The 12,324-nt window shown below is 62.3% G+C and overlaps 1 protein-coding gene and 4 non-coding genes across 6 annotated transcripts; all 5 read right to left on the reverse strand.

Moving 5' to 3' along the window:
• Positions 1-615: 615 nt before the first annotated feature.
• TBRG4 (transforming growth factor beta regulator 4) lies at positions 616-11,200 on the reverse strand. 2 transcript variants are annotated; one of them, XM_064505625.1, is made up of 11 exons: positions 11,108-11,200; positions 9,487-9,984; positions 7,059-7,376; positions 6,145-6,316; positions 4,960-5,117; positions 4,261-4,371; positions 3,105-3,249; positions 2,396-2,638; positions 1,920-2,031; positions 1,610-1,724; positions 616-779 (listed from the first exon to the last, which is right to left on the reverse strand). In XM_064505625.1, the coding sequence occupies exons 2-11, from the start codon at positions 9,907-9,909 to the stop codon at positions 678-680; spliced, it is 1,899 nt and encodes a 632-aa protein (XP_064361695.1). In that variant the 5' UTR covers positions 9,910-9,984; positions 11,108-11,200; the 3' UTR covers positions 616-677. The 2 variants fall into 2 exon arrangements, with proteins under 2 accessions (XP_064361695.1, XP_064361696.1); XM_064505626.1 differs by having other exon boundaries at positions 11,095-11,183.
• Positions 2,220-2,357, reverse strand: LOC112992783 (small nucleolar RNA SNORA5). The gene has a single exon (XR_003261612.1). It is a non-coding gene; the product is annotated as a small nucleolar RNA SNORA5 (small nucleolar RNA).
• On the reverse strand, positions 2,884-3,021 carry LOC112992781 (small nucleolar RNA SNORA5). The gene has a single exon (XR_003261611.1). It is a non-coding gene; the product is annotated as a small nucleolar RNA SNORA5 (small nucleolar RNA).
• On the reverse strand, positions 6,718-6,855 carry LOC112992778 (small nucleolar RNA SNORA5). The gene has a single exon (XR_003261608.2). It is a non-coding gene; the product is annotated as a small nucleolar RNA SNORA5 (small nucleolar RNA).
• On the reverse strand, positions 8,767-8,901 carry LOC112992780 (small nucleolar RNA SNORA5). Its single transcript, XR_003261610.2, has one exon. It is a non-coding gene; the product is annotated as a small nucleolar RNA SNORA5 (small nucleolar RNA).
• Positions 11,201-12,324: the final 1,124 nt, after the last annotated feature.

The raw sequence follows: 12,324 nt of genomic DNA on the forward strand, positions 1-12,324 counted from the left end.
AGACGGATAGACGGATGGATGGATGGACGGACGGACAGACGGCTGGCTCCTTGGGTGGGGGTGAAGAGGGAGATGCCCCGCAGGGACCAGTCACCCATCGGACACTGTCCCGGCCAAGGACAGGCCACCCCCGGGATGGGGGAGAGGCCGGATCCAGGGATAACCGGGCCCAGGGGCATCAGTGGGGGGGGGACCGAGGCGCAGCCGGGTGCTGCTGGCACCGGCCGTGGGCACGGAGCAGCGCTGGCACCCGCCCCGGTGCCGGCGACGGCCCCGCCAGGCTCCGTGACTCAGCAGAAAGCAGGGCCATCGCCGCTGACTCAGCACGGCCGCCCCCCCCTTCCCTCCCCCGCCTGCCTCCCCCAGCACCCAGGACCCGCTCCAGCCTCCCCAAAGCCCTTCCCGCAGCCGGCTCCCCCGTGGCGCAGCCAAAACAGCTTTCCCACCCCTTTCCCCAGGGCTGGGACCCCCCCGGCGAGCCGGAGCATCCCAGGGAAAGGGCTTCCCGCTGCTCCCGGGGCTCCTTCCCGCCCGCCCCGGCGCACAGGGGGCCAACGGGGGCCTCCGGGAGCGAGTCAGTGCTATCGCGGCCCGAGGGGCGACGGACACAAGCGGCACTGTACAGCAGTCGCTTTATTCAGACGCGTTTCGCTCCCGGCGGGCGCCCGGCCTCGCCGCTAGCTCGCCAGCTCCTCGGCCGCGGCCTTGCGCAGCTTGTCCTTGAGGTAGGCCGTCCGCTGCCGCTCCGACTTCAGCTCCAGGAATTCGTAGTAGGGAACCTGCGGGGGGGGGAATGGGAGAGCGGTGAGGCAGCCCCGAGACCGGGGACGGCACTCGGCACCAAACCGCCCGCTTTTCCACCCGAGCGGCGCAGCACGCGCGACGCTTCGTGGCCTATTTCCTCGCCTCTGCGTATCCCGGCCTCCTCCCCGCCTCTTCGGAGCGGCGGCTCCTCCGGGCCCTGTCGCGCAGGGGCTCACGCGAACCCCACCGGCCCTCGGGGTCCTTCTCGGCGAGCTCCCGGCAGCGCGAGGGAGCAGATTTGCCATTCGGGGGGATCCCACCGCCCACCCCACCTCTATATTTAGCCGCCAGGAGCCAAGGCTGGGGCTGCGGGAAGCGGCAGTCCCCTCCTCCTCCTCCTCCTCCTGCTGCTGCCGTCTCCCCACCTGAACCTCCCCGGGCAGCGAGCGCGTGGGCTGCAGCCACGTTACGTAACCGGCGGGGAAAAGCAGCGCCGGCTCGGCGCGCTCGGAAGGGGCCGCGGCCCCGCTGCGAGGTGGGTTGTCGCGGGGGCCCTTCCCGGCGAGGGGAAGGGGCGACGGGATGGATCCCCGCCGGCGGCAGCCCGTCTCCCGCCGGGAGAGCTATAATTACCTCTGGAAAGCTAAATAACGCATGACCCCGTGGGGGGCCGGGCCGCGGGGCTGCGGATCAGCTCCGGCTCCGGCTTTGCCCGCCCTTCTCCTTGCGCGCCGCTCCCCCCTCCGGCTAACACATGGCCCGGAGAGGATCCCGGCGGCTAATCCCGGCGCAGGGCGGCAGGCGACCTGCGGAGCACGGGGCGGAAACCGGCACGCCGGGGCTCTCCTCCCCGCCGGCTACTCACGTCTATGACGAGGAATCCGGCCGCCTGGACGTGGCGCCGGGCCATGACGCAGCGGCCCAGCAGGTCCTTGCTCCTGTTGCTGAAGTTGGGGAACTCCCACTTGAGGAAGGCGACCCTGCGAGAGGACGGCAGGCCCGGAGGCTCCAGCCGGAGCGACTTCGGCCCCGGGGCTCGGAGCAAGCGGAGCCGGGAGCAGAGCCCCTCCAGCACAAAAGCGGAGCCCTCTGCTCCCCGCCGCGAGTTGGGGCAAAGCATGGGGAGCGGAGCGGGCTCTGCCGGGTCTCCCCGGCGCAGCTGAGCCCCGACCCACCTCCTGGCACCCGGCGGCAGCGCCTTTGTCCCTTCCGAGCGGAGCAGATGGGGAGCGGCGAAGCCCTTCAGGGGCAGCGGCTTGTTTTCACCGTTCACCAGCATCTCGGCATCTGCGCGAGGACAGGAGGGAAGCGCGAGGACGCCTGAGGCCCGCTCGGGCGCCGCGGCTGCCCGGGGACGCGCGGCACACGAGCCCCTTCCCGCAAACCCGGCTCTGACGCGCGGCGGCGGCCGCCCACCCTCCTCCCTACCCACCACCGCGGACCGTTTCCTTCCCCGCCGTCCCCTGGGGCAGAACGAGTGTCCGTGGCGCGATTTTATCCCCGGGGTCCCACGGCAGGGGACGCGGGGCCCATGGACGACAGAAGTTGCTGTGGCAGCCGGCTGGCCGGTCGCCGCCACGGCGGAGGCGGGCGCCGAATTTGACGGGGCTGCGGGATCGGGGAGGGCGGGGGCGGAGAGGGAGGCGCTCACCGATCCGCCAGCCGTAGACGGTGCGCACGTCGAAGCGCCCGTTGTCCCTGCTCCCCAGCACCGCCGCCAGCGCCTCTTCCAGGCCGCTCTGCAGCACGGTGACCTTCTCCCCGGCGTGGCCCGCGGCGCTCAGCACCTCCGCGGGCAGGAACGGCCCCCGGTAGTCGGGGCTTTCCAGCCGGGCGGCAGCGTTGATGTGGACGAGCTTCAGCCGCGAGTTGTGGCCCTTGGGGGACTGATCGCCTGGCGGCGGGGGAGAAGCAGCGCTAGAGACGCGGCCCGAAGCGGTGGCCGACGGGAAGGGCCGGCTCTCGTTTCGGGGCCCGGCGCAGCCCGCCCCAAACAATATTCCCGCTTCCAACCCCACTTCCAGCGCTCGGGACCTGAGCCACACTCGCTCCGTCTCCCGCAGGGCCCGGCCTCGCTCCCGCCGCGGCGCGTTGGCAGCGAGCTGCCCTGAGCACGACCCTCGCTGCAAGAGCCCGGCCCCGTGTCTGTGGCACGATTTTATCCCCGGGGTCCCACGGCAGGGGACGCGGGGCCCATGGACGACAGAAGTTGCTGTGGCAGCCGGCTGGCCGGTCGCCGCCACGGCGGAGGCGGGCGCCGAATTTGACGGGGCTGCGCGTGCCAAGCGGTCGCGGTTTCGCCAGGAAACGCCTCCGCCCCGGGTCTCCGCGCCCGGGGGAACTCGAGACGCCCGCCTCACCTCGCAGCTCAGCGTGGAAGGCGGGTGCCAGCACCTTCTGCAGGTAGGCAGCCCTGGCCTGCTGCAGCACGCACAGCGACCACACCAGGTCCACCAGCACGTGGGCGTCCAGGCCGTCCAGCTGGCCCTGCAGCTTCTCGTGGACCTGCACAGACGGGAATCGAGAGCTCGGCACAGCCGCGCGGATGCCACGGGGAGCCCGGAGCCCCTTCTCGGCTGCCCATCGCGCGGGAACTCCCCACCGAAGCAGAGGGAGGGGAGAGGCGCAGGGCTGAGCAGGATCCCTGGGAGCTGCCGCGATCCCTCGCCACTCGTGGGGCTGCCGGCACGGCACGCTCGGCAGGGCCGGGCAGGCGGAGGGCCGCGCTCCCTCTGCTGGGTGCTCGGCGAACGCCCGCTCAGCGATAACGCGGCTCCTCTCCGGAAAACGCTGGCCTAAATCCGTCCCCGGGGAGATCAAGGGCAAAGCTGTGGGGCCTTCAGCAGCGGCAGGCGCGGTCTCAAGGTCATGCATGCAAGCTGACTCCCTCCTCTGCCTTCCAGATCTAAATCTCCTCCAACCGCGGCCTAACAGGGACAGGCACTTTTCCCAGAATAGACCGAGGGAATCTCTCCCTTCAGGCAGGGTGGGAAAGGGACCTGGTGCCGTTGCAGACTCGTTCCCTGACCCAGGGACATTGCAGGTGTCAGCAAAGGCGATGGCAAAACCGGAGAGGGACGCGATAGGGACGCTCCGCGCCTTGCAGCATCCTGGCGCAGCGAGGCTGTTCCCTGGGGATCTGAAATCCCAGAATTTCCACACTCCTCCGGCCCCCCAGAAGCCCGGAGCCAGGCCTGGTACGCTCCGTGCAGAGCCAGCGATGTGTCACCTGCCCCCCGTGACTTAGCAGGAAATCCAGCAGACAGGGCGCTACATGCCAGGCAAAGACAGAAAAAGATCCGGCTCCCTTCCGTGAGCTTCCCGGGATGCGGAGACCTTGCAGCGAGTCCCCAGGCAGGAGGGCAGCGAGCACAACCGCCTGGAACAGCCTCCATCCCTCCCGGGAGCTCCACGGGGCCGGGCGAGCAGTGCCAGCAGGACCAGGCTCAGGGCTCAGCTAAGCTGGGAGGAGCCTGGGAAGAGAGCTTACAAGGAGAGGAAGAAGAAGGAGGTTACCATGCTAAAGAAGTCCTCGCTTCCGCTGGGCTGGAAGTTCAGGCGGGCAAAAGACAGGATGATACTGCACAGATGGGGGACCGATAGCTCTTTGGCATTGTCCAGCGCATACTGGAAGACAGAAGGGGCAAAATCAGAGGTTTAGCTCTCTCCCAAACAAGCACAGAGAGGAAAAGACTGAAAATGCCAGTCGAGAACATGTCCAGCCCCAGGGCAGGATGGAAACACACAAGGAAAAGATCCTCTTGTGCCTCCCTGGGATTTTATCCTGGCACGAGGGAAAGCTGTGAGTGGATACAGAGCTCTGTAACACTCCCACTTGCCTGGTACAGACACAAAAGTGAGGGCATATAAACTGGTCAGGGCTGGGAAGAGGCAGTGGATGGGGCTCCCTCCTGGCTCTGCAGGTGCTGGGGGAGAGAAACAGCTCTGGTACTCGGGGTGGACGCTGAAAAGGCAGCTAAAACTGCCTAAAAATCAGCCCCAACTCTGACTGTTCATTTTAGTGACGCATGAACAGCGAATACTGTCAAACCCACCTACAGCCACTGGTAGGGAGAACGGTGACAACACAGCAAACACTGTCTCTGGGGAGGGAGGAACCGCCGCCAAGCTTGTCCTGGAAACTGGGGGGATTGGAGTTGTGCTGGCCCCAGTGGTGCCTCCTTTCTCCCTGGGCCTCCTTCCCCACCTCCTCACCTGCGCGATGGCCTCAAAGAGCGGCAGGTTGAGCCACTTGAGGAGGGCGAAGGACCTGATGCAGCGGGTCACCTCGAGGGGTGTCATCGTGGACACGTGGGGGTGCAGGTCAGTGGCTATCTTCTGGAAGACCTGGGGCTGGTGGAAATTCAGTTTTCCTTAAAGGGGCAAAAGAAAGCGGCAGCCACTTACAAGGAGCTGGGACGGGAGCTAGGCCTGGCAGGGGGGAGGCGGCACAAGGGGAAGCGCAAAGCCGGCTGTGAGGCTCAGAGGCCGGCATCGGCTTGGCTCCGTCCCTTCTGGTCAGGCACAACTAGACCAGGTCTCTGCTGGGTCCAGCTCTGCATCCTAGTGCCAGCTCACAGCTCCGGCCTGCACCTAGTGCTGGTGGCAGATTCCCCACCGCCCGGGGAAGGTGGCAGTGCTGGATTAGCTGTTCTGATCTCTGCGTATGACACGGGCCTGTTAACACCATCCAGTTTCCCTTCCTGAGCTGAAGCTCCTGCAGGATTGCCTCTGAGAGAGGCATTCAGCACGGATTTGGAGGCCATGACATGGAGCATCCACCACTTTCCTTTAAACTTATTCCAGATTAATCAATTTAATAAGCTAATAACATCCCCCCAAGGCCAGGTCTACAGGGGTTATTCCTTTAGAGAACAGCTAACCCACAAATGCCCCAACGGTCACTAGACTGTTCCTATTCCTGGAAGTTGGACAACGAGTTGAACCTCTAAACTGTGCAGAAGGGCTCTTGCTCGGCTCCACTGGCTTCTTTTAACCCTATTTGTCCAGGCTTTCTGCCGGCAACCAACAGTAATGTAAGAGTACAAGACCACACAAAACATTACACAGAAAGAGGGGCCAGAGAATTAGGAAGCCCAGGACGATAACGCAGATTATCAATTACTAATAATCTGATGTTTCTAGAGCTGTTTTACGTGGGGTCTGTTACCACCAGGTACCTGGCGGCTCTGGTCTACCCCGTGGCCAGAAACACAACCAGGATGGCTGCCACTGCCCTGCTGCTTCTACAAGCGTTAGCGGACACTTCAGAGTGGGAAAACCTCTGCCGGGGGGGGCGGCAGGGGCTGCTGACACAAGCTCGGGGTCTGAGAGACGCGGTCGGCGCCGTAGAGCACGTAACGCTGACGAAGCAGGTCACAACACAGCCGAGTCGCTTACCATAGGCAAAGATGAGGTCCATCAAAACGTTGAGGCTGAGCTCCGAGTGCTTCTGAACCAGGTGGTACGACAGGGCCCGGAGCAGCGGCACGGAGCGCCGGTTCTGGTACGCTAACGCCAGGGTTATTTTCCGGATATCATCAGGGTTGAATTGTTCAGCAAGTTCCAGAGCCTGCCGATAAGTGTTTTGAAGACAGATGTGAAGGGAAAGCACAAAGCAAGCGACAGATGTAGCCTTTACATGGAGTGTGGTGCATGATCCCCAAGGATGTGACTAGCTGGGCCCTTCCAAGATTACCTGGACTGGACGTGGCCAGGGTTTAGCTCCCTGTAAGGCTAAAGAGCTGGGAGAGGAGAGTAACAGCTCATGGCAAGGGAGAACGAAGGGAAGCAGAACCACATTCCTGTCTACGGGACTTGGCCGGGATCTCACTGCTGCTGTTCCTGCCACTCTCTGGCCGGCAGGACCTCAGTTTTCACTTCAGCTAAAATGCGGCACCTGCCTCTGCCCTGACTCTTTGCTCTGCATCACAGCTCGGTCTCCGAGCTGTGTTGTTCTGCCTTGTCACACACGAGTGTCTGTAGCATTTATTTATCCCCAGAGTCGAGGCAGAGAGACAGTGGGGCCCATGAGCTACAGGTGTTGCTGTGGCAGCTGTTTGGCCAGTCCCCAGCACGGGCCGGACGGGGACCGAATTTGACGCAGCTGCAGCGAAGCCACCACAAGGTGCCTGTAGTGGTCCCCTCCCAAAGGACATTTCCGTCACGCTGGGAGGGAAGGAAACGGGACCCCAGCGAGCACCGACACAGCGAAGGGACAGATCCTCCCCAGTCTTCCAAGGTGGCTGGAAGAGGGTGTCCAGAGGCACCCGCTGAAGGAAACGGAGCCGCGAAGGGAGACCCCAACGCCGTACCTTGTCCTCCAGCCGGTCCATCAGAGCTGGCGAGATGTGCCCGATCCTGGACATCAGTATCACCACGGTTTTGGTGCCCTCGAGCTCCGTCCAACGCAGCTCCAGCTTCTTCATGACTTCGCTCAGCAGCTTGCTGTCCTTGCCCTGCTTGAGGGCCAGGAACTCGGCCAGGGAGGTGAGCTGCCTGAAGCTGAGGCGCCTCAGCCGCCACAGCACCTCGTGCTCCACCGACTGCATCTCCTTTCTGCCGCTGTCCACCCCTAGGGAGTACAGGCTCTTTAGGAGGTTCACCAGGGTGTTATTCCACACCTGAGAAATCTGGGCAGCAAAGAGAAAGACGGGAAAGAAGTCGATCAGAGAGAGATGACACCGGTGACCAGGGAAACAAGGAGCAGTGAGAAAGAGGGATAGCTCAGGGCAAGCAACTTGAGGAGCTCTGAGGCACAGGACTCCTCGTGTCCCTGACAACGTGAAAAGACCGCGTTTAGAGGCCTTGCCGGTTAGGCACCACGGAGTAAGAAGCTGCATTTCAGAGTGGTTATGGAGGTCGGACAACACACGCCCTAAAAAGCACCCGTTTCTTTCCAATGTCTCTAAAAGGAAGCCACGTTAGGCATGAATCCCACTGCAGCAGGACTTGCCCAGTCCCACGCTCCACACGCGCTGCCCAGCCACCATCTGCCTCAGTTTTCCAAGAGCGATCAGTCTCCAAGCTTTCACCTGCTTTGGGGTCACCCAATGCCCTGTCCCTCACCACGAGGCCATCGGCCTCTCCATTTCCAGACCAGGCTTCCCCATCCCACGTGCGTTCTGCTGCTGCTGTGCGATGCTGAAGTCAAAGGACGCATGAGGCCTTCTCCGAAGAGAAAGCAAGAGAAAGTCAAGGAGAAAACAACTACTCTTGTGCCTCCACATCTACCCCGTGTCCACACGCAAGACCCAGCGAAGGAAGGTTTCCCAGAGGCCAGGCAGTGTTTTTACAGCTCAGCTCTGTGACTAGGTTATTCTCACCAGAACCCAAATGCAGCTAAACAGAAACTCCAGTCCAAAAGCTCTACTGATTTCTACGATGACAAACGAGATCCATAGGATAACATCAATCCTGAAGGGTCCCTTCGCAGCGTTGTTCAGAAAACAGCACTAAAACAGCCCTCTCCAGAGCGCAGCACCTCTGTGACAGAACACTGCACTGTTACAAAACGGTTTAAGAAATAAGAATCGCATTTCAAATTGCAATTAAAAAAAAAGCGCAGAGGGCAAGCGAGGCAACGCAAGGGCTCACAGCACGCAGAGCACGATGTGCCACGTGTAGGAAAAGGCTTCAATTTCAAAGCCTGTCAAAGGCTTCCAGGACCCTCCTGGTCCTGGAAAAGGACCAGTTGTGTTTCCAATAGGTCCATTTGCTTTAAACCTCAAACAGCCACAGGGTTAGCTATTTCTCGCTTCTCACGTCACTCAATGAATGCATCAGCATGGCTTTACCAGCTCTGGGACGTCCCCTTCCCCCCTGAGTCATCACACCGACACGTGCACCCCTTTGCCGCTTGGCAGTGACACAGAGCAGTACCTTCATCCAAAATGCAGCAGCTGGGGAAATGCTTCAGCTCAGTTTAGCCAATTCAGCACCCTCGGGACAAATCCCACCTGCTCTCCTCAGGCAGCAGGTTTTAGGGAGCAGGTATTAGAGCACAGATCGGGAGAAATATCGACATGTCTGCAGAATACTTTCGTCCCCAGAGCTCAGCCAGGGAGACCTGGGGCCCGTGAACTGCAGATATTTCTGTAGCAGCCAGCTGGGCCGGTGCCAACCACAGAGGAGGGCACCGAATTTGACGGGGCTGCTGAGGTTTGACATAAGGAGAGTAAAATGTGCCACTGGTTTCCTTCAGATACTCCGTCTTACAAGGAGGCTTCTCCTGGAGCTCAGCGCTGGCGAATTCAGGGGAATTACAGCGAATTCACCAGGAGGCACAGGTGAGAAACTGCAGGCACTAGCAGCTCTCCACAAGTCCCTTAAATTTTCGGGGTGCACGGCTACAAGACAGCTTTGCCACAAACCACTGAAAAGGCAGCAGCTGAATTTTATCGAGAAAACTGAAAATGGATGGGGGAAGGAGAGAGGTAGTGTTCGACGGGGATGATCTGCCTCTGTCTGCTGAGGTATACGATGTCCCTGGCCACTACAGCAACTTCTGTGGTGAGAAATGGAGTATTTTTATTCTGCTATATTCTGTCCCTGACACAAAAAGCATTGCTTTCAGAAAGAATTAGGCATTTGGGATGGAGCTGGTCATTTCCCCTTCCTGGTCCCCTCAGCTTTCCCTCAGAAAGGAAAAGTAGAAATCCTAAACAGGCAACTAGTCTGACAGATCGCAGTCAGCTTCCCGAATTTTTCCCCCAAACGCCTCTATTACCTGAGGGAACTCACCTGAGAATCGGTGAGGACGATGAGCTGTCGGAAGCGTTCATCTTGCAAAATGCTATCTGTCTCCAGGTTTTTTTCTGCTGCAAGCCGGGAAAGCTGAGTAATTACTAGTGAGGCTTGGTTGCTATTTAGAGAGTGAAGTTCGTTCAGCTGCAAGAGTTCTTGAGGACTCGTAGCTGTTTCAATGAGTTCACTGATCACTCTGTGCTCTGGGTTTCTGTTGTCTTCCAGCCGCTCTTTGACCGAGAATCCATCCGCCCGGCTGAACGGACTTGCGTGAAATGCAGCGAAAGGTGCTTGAGGGAGAGCTCTCGCCATCGCCATCTTCCCAGCTGACACGAGCAGAGGGGCTGGGGCTGCCGAGGGGGCAGAGACGAAGGCACCGACGTGCCGCCAACAGCACTTCCGCACCAGGCGGGCTGCCATCGTGCAGCTGCCTCTGCGGGGAAAGGAGGACCGCGGCCGCAACGGGCTGGAGGTCAGCGCCGCATTTCAGAAACACTACGAAAGCAAAAGAAACACGTTAGAAAGAGGAGCACTTCAAAGGTGAGGAGGAGGAGGTGGCAGCAGACTTCTAACAGTTATCAGAAAAGGAATTGCTCAGTCATCAATATTAAATTTGAATCGGTAACAAAAGCTTTTGGAAGATCAACAGAACTCTGAAAGAGGGGGCACGAAATCCTCCTTGCGGGAATGGCTTTAGAGGAGGTTAAGCACTTCTCCGTTGGTGCTGATCTGGCTTCGGAGCACCTTAGGGGCTGCAGACTCTGGCACAGCTTTCCGAAGGACCACGCGCCCCTCCAGAATGGCAGGCAGCCGCGCCGGAGCGAGGAACAGCCACCGGCAACTCCACTCTTGCCACCAAATCTGAGATGTTATGTGGATCAAGAGCGTCTGACAGCCCCAGAATTAAATAATGTCCCGGGGCCCCTTCCCATCACCTCTGAAACCACGGTTTCAAGGGCAAACTGGACAAACTGATGGAGAAGAAACCCACTGAGGGTTACTGCACGCAAAGAAACCACCTCCAGCTCAGGGAGCCTCAGAGGGGCTTCTCTAGGCACGCTGGAGATAGGGATCTGCCCCCCCAGGACCTCACCTGGCCTGTCCCCCCCTCAGAGCCTCACCTGGCCTGGCCCAGGCCCCTCTAAGGCCTCACCAGGCCTGGTCCCCCCCCCCCCAGGGTCTCACTAGGGTGAACCCCCTCAGATGCTCACCTGGGCTGGCCCAGTGCCCCCCCGGGGCTGGTCCCCCCCCCCCCCCCGAGCCTCGCCTGATCTGGCCTTGTTCCCCCCCCAGGACCTCACCTGACCTGTCCCCCGTCAGAGCCTGACCTGGCCGGGCCTCATCCTGCCCGGGGCCTCGCCTGCACCGCCTCCCCTCGCAGCCTGGCCCGATCCGGCCTTGACCCCCCCCCCCCGCCCGGGCCTCACCTGCGCTGCCCCCACCCCCGCCAAGGCCTCATCCGCGCCGCCGCCGCTCCGGGCCTGGCCTGGCCCCCCCGGCCCGCCACCCCCTCACCCAGCCCCGACGCCCCGCTCCGGGTCTCGCCCGGCCAAACCTCCCCCACCCGGGGGGGGCCCAGGCGTCCGGGCCTCCCCCCGCACCCACCACCGCGCCTGACCTCGCCCGCGCGCCGCGCCGGGCCGCGCCGCCAGGGAGGCGCCGTGCGCACGCGCGCCGGCGCGGCCCGATGGCGTCAGCGCGCCGCGGCGAGCGCCTATTGGTGGAGCGCCGGCGCGGGGCGGAAGGGGCGCTGCGCTTCCGGTGCGCGGGGCGGGAGCGCCGTGAGGGCAGCGGCGCCGCGTCGCGTCGCGTCGAGGCCGCGTCTCGGGCCGCCGCCGCCGGGAGCTGCCTGCGCGGCCTCCGCCCTCCCCGGGGGGGTCCCCTGCCTCTCCCGTCCCCTTAGGCGGCCTTGCGGGCAGCCGCAGCCCCGGGCCCGCTGGGGAAGACCGCCCAGCCCCGCCACGGCCGCCATTTTGTGGGGGTCCCGGCCCCGGTGTATGTGTGGGGGGGCGGCCCCGGTGGGGGGGGGGGGGGGGCTCCTTGGCCGGCCCCGGCGGTGGCCCTGGTGTGCGTGGGGGACTCTGGGGGCGGCCCCGGTGTGGGGGGGTGCTGGGGGCTGCTGGAGCCGGCCCCGGGTGGGGGGTGCTGGGGGACAGGGCCAGCCCCGGCGGGGGGGATGTTGCGGCGGTGCCGCTGCGCCTGGGGCACCCGGTGTCCTGAGGTTTGTTAGTGCTCGGGCACGCGGGAGGGTTAGAAACGGGGTTTAAGGAGAAGCTGGGACAGACCGGGACATCTAGCACCTGGCTTGGCCAAGCACGAGCACTCGTCTGCCCCGCTTGCACGCCTCTGGCTGCTTTTACCCCATTTTCCTTCTTTCCTCGTGCTCCTCTCCAGCCCTCTGTGACCCCGACCTTTGGGCCCCTTTCTCACCATCCCCCAATCTCCCTTTAACATCCGTAAGAAGCTTTATGGAATCCCCCGCATCCCACCGTCAATCCCGGCAGCATCGCCCCCTCTAGCTGCACGGCTTTTGGGGGAGCGGATTCCCTCCCGTCTCGGGGAGCGCTGCACCAGGCCGATGGGCCCACTGGTTCGGCATGCTCTGGTTATCACTCATGAGCTCTTTGCCGATGGGGTGAGCCGGGTTCCTCCGCCTCGCCTTGTGTTGTCTTTCCTGGTGTAGCAGCGCATGCAAACAGATCAGGGCCTGGCTGTTTGAACGGATTAAAAACAAACACGAGGTTTATTGCTTGGGTTGGGAGTGAGGAGCAGTGGTCAAAAGGTTGTAGTGGTCAAATAAAGTAAGAGACTATGATTTATGAGCAGGGTATTTTT

This window comes from Dromaius novaehollandiae, chromosome 2, assembly GCF_036370855.1.
Source record: "Dromaius novaehollandiae isolate bDroNov1 chromosome 2, bDroNov1.hap1, whole genome shotgun sequence".
Classification (NCBI taxonomy): Eukaryota; Metazoa; Chordata; class Aves; order Casuariiformes; family Dromaiidae; genus Dromaius; species Dromaius novaehollandiae.

Excerpts from the sequence above, each read along its gene's own strand:
- TBRG4 (XM_064505625.1), bottom strand. The coding sequence starts at position 9,909 with ATGGCAGCCCGCCTGGTGCGGAAGTGCTGTTGGCGGCACGTCGGTGCC. Across the intron at positions 2,032-2,395 it reads CGTCTACGGCTGGCGGATCG|ATGCCGAGATGCTGGTGAAC; the intron begins GTGAGCGCCTCC and ends GTCCTCGCGCAG. Across the intron at positions 780-1,609 it reads CCGGATTCCTCGTCATAGAC|GTTCCCTACTACGAATTCCT; the intron begins GTGAGTAGCCGG and ends CCCCCCCCGCAG.